The sequence below is a fragment of the Ceratotherium simum genome, chromosome 38, assembly GCF_057802395.1.
Source record: "Ceratotherium simum simum isolate JZ-2026a chromosome 38, ASM5780239v1, whole genome shotgun sequence".
NCBI lineage: Eukaryota > Metazoa > Chordata > Mammalia > Perissodactyla > Rhinocerotidae > Ceratotherium > Ceratotherium simum.
The window spans coordinates 21,907,216-21,928,694 of record NC_141937.1 but is presented as its reverse complement, the minus strand read 5'-3'; the positions used below and the strand labels follow the sequence as shown (position 1 = coordinate 21,928,694).

General features: G+C 41.8%; 1 protein-coding gene across 7 annotated transcripts in view; it reads right to left on the bottom strand.

The window, feature by feature from the left end:
* Positions 1-21,479, bottom strand: part of UTRN (utrophin) — a 504,353-nt gene that overhangs the window by 446,348 nt on the left and 36,526 nt on the right. Inside the window, exon 1 of one of the 7 annotated variants that reach the window (XM_087425187.1) lies at positions 12,951-13,108. The exons of the other annotated variants lie outside the window; for them this stretch is intronic. Coding sequence (XP_087281313.1) covers positions 12,951-13,020 — 70 coding nt within the window. The 5' untranslated portion in view covers positions 13,021-13,108. Of the gene's footprint in view, positions 1-12,950; positions 13,109-21,479 lie in introns of those variants that run through there. 7 annotated transcript variants of the gene reach the window in all.

Sequence of the window (21,479 nt, the reverse complement as noted above, 5' to 3'; positions counted from 1 at the left end):
CGACTGGGCTGCAGAGTTCAGTTACATATTAACTATACTTCAAAGAATAAACTGGACTTGTTACTTCACTTTAATATGAAACTCAAAGGATTTCTTCTTAATTCCTTAGAAATTGGTATTATGGAGAAAATAAACTTAACCACACAAAATTATAAAATAAGAGGTAACAATCTGGACTCTTTTCCAGCCTATTCCATTTTGTGGAGTATTTGCTCTCTCCCTGTCACTTATACACGTTATCCACACACATACGACAAGCAAGGGAAATCATTACCCACTTTACGTCACCTGCCTTCTTATTCCTACTGTAACTCTTTTTCTCTCCTGCTTTGAAATAGAAACCACTCACAAGCAAAGATTTTCACAGAATATTGTACCCTTGTCAGGATACACATGGATTTAAATTAAAAGCCATCTCTCTCCCTGCTACTGGCTGAGGTACAGAAAAGAAAATCAGTCAGTACACGCCCCACCCTCCTCCTCATCTCTGTATTTATCCTAGACTAGAAGCTGTATGACTCTCGCAAAACACTCTCTTGAAGCCTCAATCTCCAAATCTGGGAAATGGGAGCAGTGACCTCACCTGTCTTCAGTATTGTTGTGAGGAAAGGGACCATGAAAACCGCAGTGATACAGATTATGTCACATGGTCAAAGCCCAATTCTTTTTTTTTGTAACAGCTCTATTGAGATATAATTCACAGAATATGCAATTAATCCATTTAAAGTGTATAATTCAATGATTATTAGTATATTCACAGAGTTGCACATCCATCACCACAATCAACTTTAGAACATTTTCATCACCCCAAAAAGCAGTCACTCTCCATTCTGTTCCCCCACCCTCCAGCCCCAGGCAACCACAAAAATCTACTTTCAGTCTCCATAGATTTGCCTCTTCTGGGCATTTCATATAAATGAAATCACACAATATCTGTTCTTTTGTGACTGGCTTCTTTCACTTAGCATAATGTTCTCAAAGTTCATCCACATTGTAGCATGCATCAGTACTTCCTTTCTTTTTATGGCTGAATAATATTCCAATGCATGCATACCCCATATTTTATTTATTCATTCATCAGTTGATGGACATCTGGGTTGTTTCTACCTTTCCGCTAATATGAATAATGCTATTATGAGCATTCGTGTACAAGATTTGTGTGTGTGTGTGTGTGTGAGGAAGATTGGCCCTGAGCTAAAATCTGCTGCCAATCTTCTTTTTGCTTGAAGAAGACTGTCCCTGAGCTAACATCTCCGCCAGTCTTCCTCTATTTTATACTTGGGATGCTGCCACAGCATGGCTTGATGAGTGCTGTATAGGTCTGCACCCGGGATCCAAACCTGCAAACCCCGAGCCACGGAAGCAGAGCACGAGAACTTAACCACTACGCCATCAGGCTGGCCCCTGTGTACCAGTTTTTATGTTGACATATGTTTTCATTTCTCTTGAGTATATATACCCAGGAATAGAATGGCTAGGTCATATAGCAACTCTACGACTAACCGTTGGAAGAACTGCCAGTTTTCCAAAGTGGCTGCACCATCTTACCCTCCCACTAGCAGTGTATGAGGGTTCCAATTTCTCCGCATCCTCACCAACACTTACTATTAGCTGTCTTTTGGATTATAGCCATTCTAGGGAAGATGAAGTGACATCTCATTGTGGTTTGATTTGCATTTCCCTGATGGGTACCAAAACCCAACTTTTATCAATAGCCCAAAAATGTCTCCATTTTTATAGGCGGGCTAAACATCCAAAATACACAGCAACCAGTGAGGTATGGGAACCACTCCACCAGAATGAATACTGGCTACAGTGCTGAGGCAAGATCTTGAAGGTGTCTGGCTATTTTCCAACAGGTGTGAAAGAATTTCAACATTATTAACTGGTATAGCAATACGAGTTCATACCAGCTAAATATTGCTGGCCTGCAGATTTAAATCCCTCAGATTCATATCTCTCCAGAGGCTACGGAAGCAGCTGGTCTTTCTTGCTCTACCAAAAGGCTGCTTAAGGAAACTTATAAGATGAAATTTTCAATGTAAATATGACATTTCAATCATTTACAAATCCATTCTTTCCACCTGTCCTCCTACTAAATAGAAACAGACTCAATGAAAGCAGCCTTTTGTAAGTGAATAGCCATAATCATTTATAGGAAGAAATTTTAGACAAGATGTGATTTACAGTTGAGAATCCCACAAATGTGGAAGGTAGCCAAGGGGTACAACAAGTCAGGGTCTAGACACTAGCAATAACTTCCCCTCCTCTCTTAAAATGTGATATTGGCAGAAGAATAGAAATTATTCTAATTCAAAGGGATTATCTAATCTAATTCAAAGAGATTATCCAATCTAATTTAAAGGGATTATCTACATCAAAATTCAAAAAATCTAACCTAATCTAATTCAAAAGGATTATCATTTTTTCTAATCAAAGGGATTATCTAATCTAATTTAATTTAATTCAGGGGGATTATCATTTTTTTCCAACCTTACAGTGTTTGAACATAATTCATGCACAATGATATTAATTATCTCTTTCCTAAAACATCCTATTTTAGGATTTTACTTTTTTAATCCCTAAAGAAAAACTAAACAGAATAAAATGAACATAAAGCATAACAAAGAAAATACAAAAAGGCTATAAACTTTAAAAAATAACAACTTTTTTCTCTATTTTCCAATATAAGGCCTCAGGCCTTGCAACATGTATTAATAATATGATTCATCCATCTTCTAAGAAATTTTCCACGTCCCAAGGCTGCGCTATGTAATCCATTGTTTTCGTTACTTCTTGGCATACAGCTCAGTATGAAACTGACCGCTGAACTTTCCTATGTCAAATAGAACTTTCCATTGTGGGAAATTTCTAAAACATTCATATTGAGCTAACTGGAAATGTCATCATAGCTCTCAGGAGCAAATACGGTCTGTATCAACCAGCACAACTTCTAAACTATGCAGGAAAAGCAAAGCATTGAGCAAAGCCTTCCTTGGAGTTTCTGTAAATACTTGACAGTGAAGAAAATCGGAAGCAACAATCCGTTTAGCAAAAGTCATCTGAAGGTTCTTCTGAAAACATCTAAAAGGGGGGTACTTTCTACAACTGTTCTGTAATGTCAGACTCTACTCTCTATCCACAGACCCTTCTGCTAGATTACCCGTCAGCCTCATTTCTAGCTCTTGTGAAACCAATAGACCATTTCTGTTGCAAGGATCTGTCTAGAGTATGGGTTTTCTTATTCAATCTGGTGTTGACAGCAGTAATCAAATTTTGTACATACCACTAGCTCTATTATTGCTCAACAGCCACTGGCTGCCAGCCTGGGTCTACTCACATCAAAATGGAAAGACAGGATTGAACTGGAGAGGGAACTACAGAAGAAAACAGCTGGCACTACAAGAGGTGGTGTAGAAGCGACAGAGTGCAGCAAAGGCACTCGAGAATAATCTCCCCACCGGGGAGACACACGCCCAGCAGCATCCGCACAGCCAAGCCCAGGTGAGCCGATCTTGGCTACTAAAGGCACACATTTTCTTCATTCTTTCTGGTACCTGCAAACCCTCTTGGCTTTGAACATCTTATTATAACTGTCAGTCCTAGTTAATGAACCTACACCTAACCCTGCAGAACAGCAGACCAAAGCTAGAGACAATCCACACCGTCTAACACCAGGGATACCAAGGGGGAGGGGAGCCTGGACTTACAGCACTTGCTGAGAACTCTCTAGACACTCCGGGCTTCCTTTTCTAACTCTTCTGCATGCCCTTAAGCTAGAATCAAACATTTTTCTCAGATTGAAAAATGTTAAATTAATCTTATTATAATAAAAACAAAGTCAGCTTTAAAAAATTGGGGAAGAACAAGGGCCAGCCCAGCGGCATACTGGTTAACTTCGTGCGCTCTGCTTCGGCGGCCCAGGGTTCACAGGTTCGGATCCTGGGCACGGACATACACACCACTTATTAAGCCATGCTGTGGCGGCGTCCCACATATAAAGTAGAGGAAGATGGGCATGGATGTTAGCTCAGGGTCACTCTTCCTAAGCCAAAAGAGGATGATTGGCAATAGATGTTAGCTCAGGGCCAATCTTCCTCACCAAAAAAAAAAAAAAAAAAAAATGGGGAGGGGATGGAGACCTGACTCTGAAATTTTACTTGACTGGCACTTTTAGACTTCAAATTCTCCAAGAAAACCATATTTGTGCTAACAGATATTCTCTACTTAAAAACAGCATGGATGATGCCATTTCCTGGTATAACAAGCAACTTTTTTCTCATTTTTTAAAACTTGAAATAATTTTAGATTTACCAAAAAAACTAATAAAAATAATACACAGAGTTCTCATATTTCCTTCACCCAGCTTCTCCAAATATTACCATCTTACATAACCAGAGTACAATTATCAAAAGCAGAGAATTAACACTGATGCAATAGTATGAACTACTCTATAGATCTTATTCAAATTTCCCCAGTTGGCTCATTTTTCTGGTTCATGATTCAATACAAGATCCTGCACACAAGCAACACTTCCAAAATCCAAGATGCATCCTTCCCAATAAATCATGCACTATCTACTGAAAGTTTCTGATCCCCCCTAAAAGTTCTGTTTTCTTTCGTGCTAATGAGGTAGTGTCATCATTAACCACTGAGTCTTCCAGGCTAGACATGTTCTTTTCCTCTACAATTCTCTCCATATCTACTCTTGTCAGTATTATCAACTTTATCTTGCAAACACAGGTCAAATAGTTTCACAATCCCTTGTCCAAAACGCTTGGTCCAGATGTTCTGCCAAATCAGAATTTTTCCCATTTGAGAAAAGTTACACAGCACACAGGCCATATATTACATGAAAACAAAAAACAGTGAGATCCAGGGCAATTTTGCTAATCAAACATATTTAATCCTTCTGCAGCAAATATGTGTATTTTACGAACAGCAAGTGGGGTAAGTAAAGATTTTAAAAGCATCCCAGCAGTTGAAGTCAGATGTTGTCACCAAATGAGTTCAGGTCAAGTTCAGGTTTTACAGTCAAATGAATTACAAAGAAAATATCTCTTGGTTTGCAGAACTCTCTTTTGCTACTGTAACTGCAGATGAGGGACCTACGAAATTCACGGCCTCATCCATCTCCTGCCCACCTTCACCACATCCTCTTTCCCTCCATCTCCTGGAAAAGTCACCTGCAATGTTCCCTCACCCTCCAGGCTTTCTTCACTCCGATTCACTCTCCCCCAGAGCGCCAGGAGCGATCTTTCTAAAATACTTGCAACTCTCTAGCTTCAAAATCCTTAAAGATTTCCCATGCAAAGAAGGAGGTTGGAGCCCAAGCTTCATGAGGTTTCCACGACTCTCCACCATTGGAGCCAACTCTCCTGACTGTAGAGACCATCTACACAGCATTACACCCAAGAAGAATACAAAAATGAAACAGGCATAGTCTCTATTATCAAGATTCTCACACTCTAAATCAATCCCTTTAATATTTTCATCAAAGTAATCACTGTTTAGAATACAACTTCTCCAATAATCAAAGAATGTGCTGGGATTTTTTTAACTCATTTCTTTCTAGCTAGGAAATTCAACCTCAGCTCTTGATCACATTAAAGATTACTAACAAAATCCCACATGTTGACATGAAAGGGATTTTTCATGTGATTTTAACAACACATGTCTGAAAATACTCACTGTGCTACTGTTGATACAATTTTAAAAATTACAAAAAGCCAGGAAAAGTTTTCTAAAAACAAGCAAACCCAAAAAAGTAACGTCAAGGATGGCATTTAATGGGCTGAGTGATTTCTCAGGAGACTATTTTTCCAAAGAAAAAAGATATAAATAAAATCTGAAATCATGCCTTTGTTTCCATATTAGTACCTTAATGGAACCGAATGACATTATAATCAACAAAACCATGTTAGAGAGAGTTAAGCCAAAATCCCCACCATCAAACTGCTTAGAATTTACCCCTCGCCACGCAGAGGCTGACCTCAGATGCAGGCTTTAAGGGACACACCAACAAAAGAGGAAAGAAATCATATTTTAAGTATTATTAGTTTTATGTTCTAACGTGCAAACAGTCAAAGGTACCTACTTGGAATGATGAATTAAAAGAAAAATTTCAAAAATTGTATTTCAGGATTAAATTATAACCTTTCTTATTGAAGGAAAACCACACAAAAGTAGTGAGACGGAGAGGTAAGGAAAAATACCGCTAAATCTCTTAATGGGGCAGGGGGACAGGCTGGAGGCACACATCCCCTCCCTACACCAAGAGACATGAGGAGGGTTCTGAGCAGGAAACCTGGGGTTCCCTCCCAGGGTGGCCCTCCTCTCACAACAGAGTATGTGCCTGTGTGTGTGCCTGTGTGTGTCTACATGCCTGTGTGTGTGTGTGTCTGTGTGTATGTGGCATGGTTTCCCACAGGCAGTGTTGCTTCTAAACAGAAGTGGCAACAAGGCCGGCCCCGTGGCTTAGCGGTTAGGTGCGTGCACTCCGCTACTGGCGTCCCGGGGTTCGGATCCCGGGCGCGCACCGACATACCGCTTCTCCGGCCATGCTGAGGCCGCGTCCCACATACAGCAACTAGAAGGATGTGCAGCTATGACATACAACTATCTACTGGGGCTTTGGGGGGAATAAATAAATAAATAAAATCTTTAAAAAAAAAAAAAGAAGTGGCAACCGCCTGGACTGAGGTGAGGCATCTGGTGGCGGCCAGCATCTGGTGGCGGCCAGCAGTCTGTGTTAGAACAGGCCAACACTACACGGCTGCAGAGTGCCGCCACCACTCTGGAGATGCCAGGACGTAATCTGCCAGGGCCATGGAGGAAGCTGCAGTGCCGGCTGCTTGAGACAGAGAGCCCTGGGATGGCCACTCCAGCTCAGACAGAAGGAAGAAGGTCATTGCCAGGGGTCTTCAGGGAGCAGGAAAAGCTATTTAATGAGACATTGAAAGAGATGAATAAAACAACACAAATGCTTAAAAACGCAAGAGGAATCTGAAAACGTTATTTAAAAAGAAAGAAAAAGGGGGTGCCTTTTCTGAATTTTCTACATGTTGTTTTTATAAATCAGGTGAAAAATAAACGTTGTCTTTTCTCATGTGCCTTTGTATTGCTATCCCTTAGCACAGCGCCTGGGACGTTGTAACGACTTAATAAATGGCCATTTACTGAAAGAAGAGAGAGGAGATGATGTGGAAGACATCAGAGCAGAAGTAACCAGGCCAGGACAGCGAGAGGAACCCCGGCAGGCTCTCACCCGCAAAGAGCACAGCGCACGGGGCAGACTCAGCAGCCCGGTGCTGCAGAAAGGGACTCCGAGGGTGACTAGAGAGCCGTGGCCAGGGAGAAGGGCACTTTCAGGAATAGAAAAGATGGACTACTTTTAAAAAGTCGAGGCAATAGCATTGTCCACCTGCTGAGCCATGAGCAGAGGTCAGCAAGTGAGTTTTCTTGAAGTGCATCTGCTGGTATTATGAGGAAAACTTCTCTAGTTTCAAGAGGGTTCTAGAACCCTCAAGCTTCATGGGAAGGTGTGAAGAAGAGAAGCCTGGAGACTATTCTTTGCTGTTGGTAGTAAAAACATCTAATGGGAGAAGTGACCTAAGTGTCCCCTAGGGCACACCAGCCTACGGATCCAGACGTGTCACTCAGAACACCTGGTCCCTTGGTCCCCTGCAGTGACTCTCAAGTCTTTCCTATAGAGCTCTCATGCCCTTATGAAATCTGAGGATGTGGGCCGCTCAGGAGATATGGGTATTAACACGTGTGAGTCATCCGTATATTCAGCCTGCAGCTGAGAGCACACACAGATAGTCCTGTCTAATCCCGGCACGCCCACCAGACTCCCAGGTGTCATTTCTCTTAACTCAGGAATGAGGCATAATCATCCACTTGTGACAACTGAGGGCTGAGAGTTGGCAGACAACAAAGGAATCCAGGTAATAACCGGGGAGAACCGATGTCGGGGAACTGACCGGAAGTATTTGAAATTATTTCCCGGATTTCTAAGATGATAAAGTTTCCAAGAGGTAAGTGAGGAATGGAGAATGCAAGTAATGGTTATCACTAAGAATTTATGAGCCATGAGGCTAGCACAGAGGCCCCAGTGCCCCAGGCCCAGGGAGGAGCGCTTGTGAGAGCCTGTCAGCCAGCTGACTTGTTTACTGAGCACCTACTCTGCTCCATGCAGAGCAGTGAGGGAACCAGTTCCCAGCAACAGTGATGTAACACCAAGGGCTACAGAAGGGAGTGTTGTGGCCTTGTTGTCACTGCCGCAGGGGTCAGGCTGAAGCACTGAGACAGGCAGGAGCCTGGGAACAGGGGAGAGGAGAGGGCAGAGGCTGAGTAAACAAGATGACCACGACACACGGAGAGAAACACACCAACAGCCTATTATTAAAGTATTCTTAGGAAGTCACAAAGAACAGGGAGGAAGGTGCGGGGGTGGAACTAGGAAACAACACCAGAAGGTACAAAAGAGTAAACGGTGATCTAGAAATCAGGAGAAAACAAAGCAGGCTCTCTTATTCCCTGATGGTGAACAAGCCATCTCAGAGTTTGCGGCTTGGGACCATTTATGTGCTGTTTCACGCAAAGCTCCACTTTCTGTAAGATTTTTCTCCTCCGGAGAATGTCCAGGAGTAAACCTATCTATAAAAGTAAAAATAAAGCAATGTTTTACATTGGGAATGTTGGACTGAAATAACTTTCCGGAGGCTGCCAATTCAGTAGAGCGCTGGAACTACCAATGTTCTATCGGAATATCAGTGTGTAATTTGGTAAGTAAAAACTGGTCAACTCTAGAAACCTCTGAACTTCAAAGGGCTTTCACAGTTATTTTCATTGACGCCTGGAAAATTCTTACAAGTCAAGCTGTGTCAATATCTCAACTCTCGTTGGAAAAATGAGGTAGCTAAGGTTTCATGCCACCAAGTGAAACACCAAATTCATGCCATGGGTGTTCTTAACCTCAGGGCAGGTCCCAGCCCCAGAGCCTCTCCTTCCACCCTGTCGAGGGCCTCGCTGGTTTTCAACAGCATTGCCTGAACACGTGAAGCCCAGGGATTGCAAAGTTATTTTTCAGAAAGTAAATGATACTACACACTACTTCCTCTCTTCCCCAAAGTCATAGCCAAAACTCATATGAAACCAAGAGGAAATGCACGTTCCTCAATCGCAACACGGTTCCCGGTATCCGGTAGCAGCAGCTGCTGCTGAACGCCGGTGCCAGCCCCACCGCTCTCCCCAACTCTGGCACAAACACAAGGCTCAGAATCTTGAGGTCCCTCCGATGCGAGTCTTTCAGCAACAGGACGACAAAAGGATGCAACGCTTCCGCTCCCCAGGGCGTTAAAATCATAGCCCTAAAGGAACAAGGTGGTTTCTCTTCACATGAGTTACTACCCTGACCCCCTCACTCCGGAAAGAAGGGGCAGGAAAAGGAAACGAAAGCAAGTGACTCGAGGTTCTGGATCTCATATGCAAGAATAGCCAGCAACAGGTGCAGCGTTCCGGCGAAATTAAGACTCTCAAGAGGCCTCTCGCCTACGCACACACAGAGTCCCAGCCCAGAAGCCCAACATTAGCAATGATGTCAGAAGCGCAAATCATCACCACTTTCTAGCCAGTAGCAATTCTGTAAGAAAAAAAAAAAAACCAAAGACCACAAACTATTTCTCTGCCAACACATGACCTCTTTCACATAGTCCTCCCCTAAAACAGTTTAAAATAATTTCAATGTTGGTCATAATAAAACTTCTGTGTGTGTGTGAGGAAGATTAGCCCTGAGCTAACATCCAATGCCAATCCTCCTCTTTTTGCTGCCGAAGATCGGCCCTGGGATAATATCACATGCCCATCTTCCTCTACTTTATATATGGGACACTGCCAAAGCATGGCTTGACAAGCAACGCGTCGGTCCACGCCTGGGATCCAAACCTGTGAACCCCGGGCCGCCAAAGTGGAGTGCACGAACTTAACCGCTATGCCACCAGACTGGCCCCTAAAACATTTTCTAATGCCTAGAGACTAGCATCGTGCCTGGTATATAGTGTATGGGCAATAAATAGTTACCGAATGAATGAATGAAACAAGCAGGTAAACAAAAAGTTGTCATCCCAAATAAAGATAACCAAAATCTTACCTTCAGAGTAGTACATAGTGTATTTTTTCCCATTTCTCCAAGTAGAGAACAAAAGGTTGGAATCAGAAGCCAGGAGCGAGAGATATCGTGAATGAACGTACCAGGAGATGCCAGCCATCCACCCCCTGGCTGACGCCGAGAAGCCCTGTCTGCCACCCCTGGCGATTAACAGATCTATGCAGGGAATTCTCATTTGGAGAAGACCAAATGGGAAAGACAATCATAATCATTTGAGCAACCCACCTTTGGATTTTCCTATCTTTCAATATTCCATTTCACATAACATTTTTCACCTGCCATTACTATAGAATTTACAAAATAAATTTGGCTGTGTAAGCTTTTCAACAGGATAAAAATAATCCACTGACAATATGTTATGGAAGATATCTTATGCTACCTGTGAGGTGTATAAGACACATATGATTGTGGATAAGATGGAGTAGAAATGAAGCTGTTTTATGATCTGTAAAAACTGACAGAAGCAGTGGAGGAAAATGGCAACGGACTTGAGCCCATAGATGGAACATGTCTGCTATACGAATATTGTATTAAGTAAAAAGAACAACATCGTGTGAGAACATCACTGACTGATATAAGATAAAGGGCTTAAATAATGATACTAATTATAAAAATAAGGTTTCAGGGCACAGATAAGAATGAATCATCAAAACTATCAGGAGGTGTCAGAGAACGAAGCAGTGCAAATAAAATTTTAGTGTGATAAATAATTTTATAAAGCTACTATAAAAATGACCCAATTTAATGACATTCTTCTTCTTCAATTTTTCTTTAAATTCATGAATTTCTCTTTTATTTATAACTTAAGTATTCTGAGTAGAATTTCTCTCATCACTATATACTCAATTTAAAAAATCCTTAGGAGGCCGGCCCGGTGGCTGTTAAGTGTGCGCACTCCGCTACGGCGGCCCAGGGTTCGCAGGTTTGGATCCCGGGCGCACCGACACACCGCTTGTCAGGCCATGCTGTGGCAGCGTCCCATATAGAGTAGAGGAAGATGGGCATGGATGTTAGCCCAGGGCCAGTCTTCCTCAGCAAAAAAAAAAGAATCCTTAGATTTTTCAAGTCATCCCTTCCAAGATCCAAAATAACTCCCACTTTCTTTTACTTCAAGGTAACACCCAAAGGTCTTGAATAAAATTTCTAACTTTTATCCTAACTGCCTAGTTAAGAATTACCTGAATAGCAAGTCCATTAAGAACGTTTTTGGGGCCGGCCCCATGGCCTAGTGGTTAAGTTTGGCATGCTTTGCTTCGGTGGCCTGGGTTTGGTTCCCGGGTGCGGACCCACACCACTTGTTGTCGGCCATGCTGTGCCGGCGACCCACATACAAAATAGAGGAAGTTGACACAGCTGTTAGCTCAGGGTGAATCTTCCTCAGCAAAAAAAAAAAAAAAAAAGGAATGTTTTTGTTTTTTAACTGACATCTTTTCATTCATTCATTCATTGGCAAGGATCTACCACCCCCACAGGCCAGGCATGGTGCCAGGCACTACAGACACAGTGGTGAGCGAGAAAATCTTGGTCGTTACCCTCACAGAGATCACAGTCTGGGGACCTACCAACAACACTGTCATTGTGACAGTGCGCTGAAGCAACAGCCTGGGTGGTGGGAGACAAGAGGACCACATCTACTTCCTTGGGTGGTCAAGCAGGCCTCTCGGAAGAGGTCCAATTTAATCCCATGACTGACCCCAGAAAGAGTAGAGCGGCTAGCCAAGAGCTTGGGGCAGGCATTCCAGGCAGAAGAAAGAGCCTGTGAAGAAGCTGTTCCCTGAGCCAGAAGCCAGCCACAGGTGGGCGGATGGGCAATGACAGAGGAGGCGCGTTCTAAATATGGAAACAGCATCTCCCCTGTGATTTGCCCAACAGGCCTTTGCCTTTCCACACACTTTCCCCTGGGCCTGGAATCCCTCCCTTCCACGCTCTCCTCTGCCACCTCGAAAGGCCCTCCTCTGGAAAACATTCCCCGATCCTCCAAGGAAGAGCAAAACTCCAGGAGTGAATCCCTCCTAACCTGTGGTCCCAGAGCACCCGCTATGTGCCGCTATAAATTACCTCTCCCACCACACGACATTGAATCGCTGTGTTCACATCCCGTAAGCAGGCATCTCCCCTTATTTGTCTCTGTTTCCCAACAGTCTATCATGGCACTTGACACCAGCAGACACGAAAATATGACAAGTGAGGGAGTAAACAAACCAAGAGAGGAATGGACAAATTGAACGCAGGAGTGCCACCAACGCTAAATCATTACTCAGTATTGGTTATAGCTCATTAACCCATTCATAGTTGTAGCAGCAGGATGATTTCTATCCCCATATGATTTTCATACAACCAACACTTTTGGGCAAATTTTGCATCACAGAGAAGTGACAGAATAACTTTCCCAGAATACCACTAGACGTCGGCTCCGATCCATCCCCATTGGACAAGCATGCCTTAAGTGCCAGCCCTGTGCTAGGCTCTAAGGCTGACAGTGGCCCTGTCCCAGAAGATTGACAACGCTAGGAGGCCAAGCAAATCATATTCCCAAAATGTTGTTAATGACTGACATTGTAAGATTCTTTACATGTAATTAACTTCTGTCATAATATTTTTAAGAGAAAATATTTTTTTTAAGATTCCAAGGTCACCCAGAGGACAAAATAACTTAGAATCTGTTGCTCGGTAATTTTCACACTAATTCTTGGCTCACTGAGCCATGCTTGGGTTTCCTTTCTACAACCGACAGACAAAGGTTTAAGTAACCACAACCTTCTACGCGAGTCTTCTTTACCTGCCTGGGCGTCTTTGTCGTCTCCAGGTGTGGAATTGGATGTCACTTCCATTTCTCCTTGGCTCAGCATGTCCTCCAAAGGGAGCTAAGATTCACAAACCAGCCGTGCATGTTTTCTGAAGTCACAAAGATACGTGTGTACCCCTCAGCTGGAGAGTGTGCTTTGATGAAGACAAGGTGAAAAACAGGGCCAAACAGTATGGGAACCGTGGAGAGAGAGTTGCTCCCCAACTGGCCGGACCAGAATGGCTACATTCCTGCCTCTGTGCACAGCCTAATCCTGGTCTACCCCCTCTGAGCCTCTGCCAGGCCACTGAGCCTGTCGCCTTCAAAGCCAGACGTGTGACAGCACTTATCTGCCTAGGAACAGCAAGGTGAGGTATGCATTTCTACAAACACCCCGGTTCAAATTGCTTAGAATACAAGGGAGCCAAATAAATGGAACTGAATTCCTCAATTCTCCTTAGGTTTTTCTTTAAATTTGTGCCAAATGAAAATGTGAGTGAGGACAAATGTTTAGGAATTAACTGAAAAATGTTCTCGCAAGAGAGCTTGTTCTCATAAATTTTACAATCAATTTTTCAACCTATATACTCCAAACTAATCTCTAAAGCTTTGAGGGGTATATCCATTAATATGCTAAATAATGCATGCCATCAAGCTGAAAGGTTAACTATACCTCTTTGACCAAGATTAAAAATTCTACTGAGTGAAATGCAAATTGCATCTTTCTGCCAATCTCAACGCCCAGCCCTCTGCTCACTTCCCTCCCAATCACTGTCCTCATTCTGTCGGCCAAGCTTTGCCTTACTTAAGGCCTGCACACAGGTTCTGCCCTCAGTGAACATCAGAGGGTTGCAAATAATGGCTTCCTTGAGGAGGCCTTCCCTCACCATCAGCACCCATCCCAGATCACGTAAAGCGTCCCCATGATACACTATCACAGCACTGCAGGACATTTATCTCCTAGGTAATTAAACAGCTATCAGTATATTCTGCAGTTGGCTATTTCTTTTACTAGTTTACACATTCCAAAGACCAGACATCATAACTGTTGTGTTCATCAATTTTGTTGCCCATGCGCAGTACAGTGCCTGGCATATGGAACGCTCAACAAAGAGTTAATTCCATTTCAAATCGTTATCTCTGTAAAAATAATTCTTCGTGGCACACTGCCGTCACTGCCAAAGCTCAGAGGAAATAAATTTTCATCTTAAACCATTATCTTCATCAGAGGTTATCAGAATGCAAGGGGTCCATGAACTTGGACAGGAAAAAAAATTAGATATTTTCACTAACCTCCAACAGAAATTTGCATCTCCTTCTATTACGAAGGGAGATCACAAAACACACTATTATTGGTAGTACCTTTCGTTGTATCACCAACAAAGATCACAGCCATTTTCATGTCCTATTGCAGCTGAGAAATCATCTGGCTCATCATCGCCTCAGAACAGTAGAGCAGTTGCTGGACCCACTGTTGGAGCTTGTCATTGAATGCATTAATAAAAAACAAATATTACTCTATCACAGGCTTTTTAAGTACTTTGTAACTGAATTTCAAGGTAATTCGTTTTCCTTTGTAATGCCATGTATTTTATTTTATGCATTTAAAAACCTTTGTCTGAATTCACCAAACTGCCAAAGGGGTTCATGGGCTAAAAAAAGGAGAGAGTGATGACGATAAAGAATAAAAACCCTAATCCACCCCATTATCATGAGATATAAACATCTGATGCGCCAAGAAACACTTACATTCTGTTTTCAATGGATTGAACATATTCATACTCACTGGGAAAAGGAATAAAACATTTCTAAAAGGAAGACAACTCAAAATAGACAGAATTATTAAATTAAGAAGTTACTTTTTATAATAAAACCATTTCATTAGTTTTAGTACAAAACAACTATAAGAGAAGAAATTCTCAAGGGACATTTACAAGATTAATAGTTACTATACAGTTCACCTATTAGATAGCCTTGACATATTCTTTTTTTTTGAGATATAATTGACATATAACATTGCATTAGTTTTAGATGTACAACATAATGATCTGATATATGTATATATTGTGAAATGACTACCACAATAAGTAGTTTAGTTAACATCCATTAGTACACATAGTTACAATTTTGTTTTCTTATGATGAGAACTTTTAAGATCTATTCTCTTAGCAACTTTCAAATATACAATACAGTATTATCAACTATAGTCACCATACTGTACATTACATCCCCAGGACTGACTTACCTTATAATTGGAAGTTTGTGCCCTTTTTTTTTGTTTTGAGCAAGATTAGCCCTGAGCTAACATCTGATGCCAATCCTCCTCTTTTTGATGAGGAAGACTGGCCCTGGGCTAACATCTGTGCCCATCTTCCTCTACTTTATATAGGACGTCACCACAGCATGGCTTGATAAGCAGTGTGTAGGGCCACGCCTGGGATCCGAACCTGCGAACCCCGGGCCACTGAAATGAAGCGTGCACACTTAACCTGATGTGCACACCACCAGGCTGGTCCCATGGAAGTTTGTACCTTCTGACCACCTTTACCCATTTCGCCCACCCCCCACCCCCGGCCCCTGGCAATCACCAATCTATTATTTGTATCTATGAGTTCGAGGGGTTTTTTTTTTCTTTTTTAGATTCCACATCTAAGTGAGGTCATACAGTATTTCTATTTCTCTATCTGACTTATTTCACTTAGCATAATACCCTCAAGATTCATCCACATTGTCGCAAGTGGCAGGATTTCCTTCTTTTTTATGGTTGAATAATATTCCTTTCTGTGTGTGTGTGTGTGTGTACACATATACACACATATATGTATATATATACACACTATATATTCTTTATTTATTCATCTGTTGATGGACACTTAGGTTGTTTCCATGTATTGGTCCGCCTGTTCTAATCCACAGGTACATGTCACGTCACTTAAACCCCCGAAACTTCACACAGTAAATATAAAACTGGAATCCTTCGGGAAGTTCACACACCCCACCACTCTCACCAGAATATTTCCTGGAACTCCTTGAAAACATCTCTTTTCAGGCACAAATCCACCAGACTATCATCAGCAACCAAACAGATTTGAAGGAAACTGAGCAAGAAGTCCCCTTGAGGTCCAGGTAGCCCAGGGCAGCAGAAAGAATACTGAGTGTGGGGCCACTGTTTAATCTTGGGCAAGTCATTTCCTCCCTCCCGAACTGAGTTTCCTCCATTGTCAGACAAAGAAAGTAGACTAGCTGGTCCCTCAAAGCATCTTCCAGCTCTAAGATTCTGTGAAGGTCCACGTCACCACCACAGCCCATTCGAGGTTATAACCGATGGGAAAGAGCAGACAGAGGCCCCTTACCTCTAAAAATGGTTCATAAGTCAGGAAATGCTGGAAAGAGACCATTTCGGCATGAAAATCTGCTTTTAGTGTTCATTCAGAATTCTCAGTTCCTTAACTTGTATTTCATTACCAGTGAACTCAACACACCACGACGTGTGAAATAGCTAACAGAAAATATTCCTATAATTACCAGCAATATGGAAAGTATGTGCCTGTAATGTGAGGAGTAACATCTCAAAATAATTCAGATATTTACAATTCACGTGCACGATAAATGATTTCTAAAGCCGTGAAGCTTGTCAGGCCTGGCAGAAGGTAGAGAAAATGTTGGGATAACTGAGCCTAACTGTATCAAGAAATCCGTGCTGAGAAAAGACAGCTACTAGAAAGTTTAGGGGACCATATTATTCACAGAGGTTTATATGACTGCCAAAAAAATAACATTGTGCAGCATTTTCTATACTATCAATAAAATTTTTCAATGAAATGATTTCCAACGTAAATCTCCCATTACCTATTTCTCAATTTTTATCAAAGTAACAAATGCACACAGTTTTGTTTTGTTTTTTGTTTTTCCTTTTTTTTTTGGTGAGGAAGATTCGCCCTGAGCTAACATCCGTTGCCAATTTTCCTCTTTTTTTTGCTTGAGGAAGATTAGCCCTGAGCTAACATCTGTGCCAATCTGCCTCTATTTTGTATGTGGGTCACTGCCACAGCATGGCTGATGAGTGGAGTAGGTCCGCGCCCGGGATCTGAACCCACGAACCTGGGCAGCCGAAGCGAAGCACGTGGAACTTTTAACCACTTGGCCATGGGGCCGGCCCCGGCACACAGTTTTTTTAATCAAATAGGAATACAATAAAAGGCAGCAGTCCTGCCTCAGTCCTGCTTACAAGGGGCTACCCGCTTCCATCTGTTATCTCTTTGTTCCCACAATCATTTATGCATTTCTAAATACTGCACTTATACTGCTATTTCCTGATTGTAAGTCAAACAATATTTACAGAATTTTGTTACAGTAATTAAGGATTTGCCTCTCTTACATCCACTCTTCCAGTGTCTATCCCATTTTTTGTTTCAGATATCGTACTTTTAATTTCCAAGATCTTTCTTATTCTCTGAATCTGATTTTTTTATGGTATTATGTCCTCATTTCAAAGGTGCAATTATTTTCCCACTTCTCTGAGGATAGGTATTATGTTAGATACCATTTTTCTCTGTTTCCCCTAAGTCCATTTTTTCCTGCTGTTTGTTTGGGTACAGCATCAATGACGGAGGCTTTCCTCAAAACATCTACTCCTGGCAGCCCCTCCGTTTCAAAATGAGGCAAACAGTCAAGTTTTATGAGCTTGGGTGTCAACAGCCAACTGGTGGGCCCAAAGTAGGTTATTTAAATTCCATGCTGGAACTATACTCTACTCCCAATAAAAGCATCCTCTGTTTTGGGGCTGGTACAGCTTCAGGAATTCTGAGGTTTCACCATCCTGGTGTCCCTTAATCTTCCTGACATCAAACCAGAGCCCCACTACCCTCACCAGGCCAGGGATCCCAAGGCAAAGTTCAGTTTCTCCAGAGAATGTATAAATCTCCATTCTCCTGTGCAGATGGGGAAGAAAGCAGAAGAGCTGGGAGTCGAAGTACGCTGTTTACAGATCTCAACCAAACTCCTAGCTTTTAGCCCCAGACTTTTCCCACCTTCCCCTGACCCAACCTCAGACAGTACTGAGGACTCTAAGGTGGGGGGCTTGCAAAACCGGGGAGATGCATCAGGCAGCCTCTGGCTACCAGCCTCACCCGGGTCCCCTCAGTAGTTACCACTCCGCCATCATCTTCCAACACGCGACGCCTTACCCATCCATAACTACCTTGTCTCCACTTCCCTTTGGCTGTATAAGTTGATTCCATTTTTGTTCTTTTGCTGTAATTACAGTGTCATTATGGGAGCAAGCAGTGATAAACACATATCCGGTCTTCTGTTTTTAACTACAAGTTCTGCTCTCTTAAATTTATCCTTAGGAAGACTCCTAAAATGGTCTCATTACCATGAGTCAGGCACTGGTTTGCATGGTGGCAGTGTGCAGACAAGACTTGGTTCTCACAGTCTCAAATTCCAAAAGACAACCTTGCTGAATATTTTATGGTCAAAACCAGACTTTGCACAGTAACATTCATAACATCAGATGAAACTATCAATTAATTGTTCTCTTCATGATTAGGTCCAATTTGGAATTTAAATTTAATATTTACAATACGATACACAGTGATTTCATATGTAGCGAAATTTTATAGTTATAGCATAAAATTACATTTGTTTCCTTTATCTTCAAATGTGAAATTTTACTTTACATTCAGTAATTCAGTCCAGTCAAATTACGGCTGCTATTTGGAGATCTCAGTACAGATTAACTTTATGTACTTTAAATTGCATTAAAACTTTATTAAAAATTAAAATAAATTTTACCTCTGAAAATGTATGCTAAAATAAACACAGAAACCCAAAGTTCATCTATATTTACTAAAGAAAAAATCTATAACTGTATCAAGTATACTAATAATGAAAGAAAAAACATCCAACACTGACGTTACTAAAACCCAAATGTTCAGTGCCTCATGACCAATGGAGAGGACTCAATGCCTCAAGTTTTTTTTGTTTGATTTTTTGTTTTTTTGTGAGGAAGATCAGCCATGAGCTAACATCCATGCTAATCCTCCCCTTTTTGCTGAGGAAGACCGGCCCTGAGCTAACATCTATTGCCAATCCTCCTCCTTTTTTTTCCCCCAAAGCCCCAGTAGATAGTTGTATGTCATAGTTGCACATCCTTCTAGTTGCTGTATGTGGGACGCGGCCTCAGCATGGCCGGAGAAGCAGTGCTTCGGTGAGCGCCCGGGATCCAAACCCAGGCTGCCAGTAGCGGAGCGCGCGCACTTAACCGCTAAGCCACAGGGCCGGCCCTGAGTGTCTAAAGTTTTAAAAACTCAGAAAGCAGTTCCCATCTTGGCTGAAAGGGAACATGTATGTTTTTAACAGTAACATGCCAAAATACAGAATAATTTCTCAAGACCTTCTCTTGGACCAGAAAGAACTTCACAGCTAAATGCCAATATTCCCCCACAAAACCCAGTGAAATTGACCGTGGCTACCTTAGGAGCGTGGAAACTTCTCAAGCTAAGAGAAGTAAGGTTCTCCATCATATTCATAAAATTGCAAACTTTTGCCCAAATTACTTCGTTTAGAAGCTTACATACAGCCAGTTTGATTAAGCCACTGGAAGTCAGCAACGCTCATAAAAAATATTTTGCCCACGTTGTGATGTATCTTTAATGTATCACAAAAAGATACTAAGTGATGGAGAGAAAGAAAGCAAGAAACATAACAACATGTTCTTCCCTTTATTTTCTTTACACCTTTTATGTTTCTGAGATAGCTGAAGTAAAAAATAAAGGTAATTACTATTAAATGACTTCAAACTTTAAAGCAAAATAGATATTAATGTTGTAGATTAATGGATTCTGATCCAGGAATATTTAATACCCCTTATGATTCAAAACAGAGTATCTCAAAAATTTATTTCTTAGCTCTTTTCTGTCACATCCTTAATTTGAGTGGGAGGATTGTTCTGATCTCATTCAAATGATAGTAATTCTGTCAATTATGATAATCAATTAGTCTTCATAAGAGGAATGGAGATGAATGACGTTAAAATACTTACAAATAATATTTATAGTATTCATGACCAAGTGGTCATGACAATTTAATAGCCTATTGAAGGAAGTATTATGGATCCAACCACCCAATTTAAGAATTACCAGGGTTCCTTCATAATTACAAATGTCTTTGTTACCGAAATATGGGAATTAGACTTTGAATTCCTAGGCAAGCCAAAAGAGTGCCACTCTCTACATTTAAACAGAATTTACCTTCTAAAAAGATCAAAATCGAATAGTCAGGGCTGGCCTGGTGGCGTAACGGTTAAGTTTGCATGCTCAGCTTTGGCGGCCCAGGGTTCGCAGGTTCAGATCCTGGGAGTGGACGTACACACCGCTAATCAAGCCATGCTGTGGCAGCGTCCCACATAAAGTAGAGGAAGATGGGCATGGATGTTCGGCCAAGGCCAATCTTCCTCAGCAAAAAGAGGAGGATCAGCATCGGATGTTAGCTCAAGGCTGATCTTCTCCCCCCCCGCCAAAAAAAAATCGAATACTCTCTACACATTTTCCTATGCCCTAAGCCTAAGGTATTCTATTTGCTAATCCTTTATACCCATATCCAGTCCGTACGGGTCAAGCATTGTTCAAGGCAGTGACGTAAAATGGTCCATGAGATCCTTTCACTTTTTCTCCAACACTCTGCCCACCAAGACTTATCAGACTCATTTAATGGCCTCTGCATGGAAAACATTTCTGAGTCAGTTTCTTTAATGTCCAATTCCTACCAAGGAAAGACAAAAGTTCCAGATGACAAATCACAACAGTGAGTTTAGCGGTTGACATAAATTCTTGGCCCACAAAGTCACCCGCAGGGCCGCCATGGAAGGCCACTCGCAGGCATGTTGGGATTAGCTGATACAGGCTCCCAAATGAGAGATGGGAAGTCCATGAGACACACTCAATGTGAGCTCACTACCACAGGACACACCGCAGGTAGTCACAAGATCATGTGTCACCAAGCATTCAGACACCTCAAGTTTTAACAAACAGAAACAGCCAAATCCCAAACAAAGGCTCATTCACGCTAAGAAACAGAAAACATGTTCCATTTCTAAAACTATATAGTTTCTCAAATTTTCTTGTAATAAGATAACTCTGGACTTATTCACTATAATTATTACTTGCTTGGAGTTAAAGAGTAAGTACTGAGAGGTGTACAGGGTAGCGATTAAGAGTGCGGCACAGCTACTGTGCTATGTTGAGTAAGTTACTCAACCACTCTGCGTCTTGGTTTCCTGACTAAAACAGGGATGATAACAGAGTGCCACTTTCCTAGGGTTGTTGTGAGAATTAAATTAATTTGTGTGTGTGTATGCATGTACGCATATGTGTGTGCGTGTAAATAAATCATATCGAAACAGTTACATAGTAGCTGGCATAGGAAGAAGGCACAAACCATTAAGCTGCTCTCCTTGTTACTGCTTCTCCTCCACCAGATCATTTCACGTGCTGTTTCAAGTTCAAGTTAAGCACACACTCA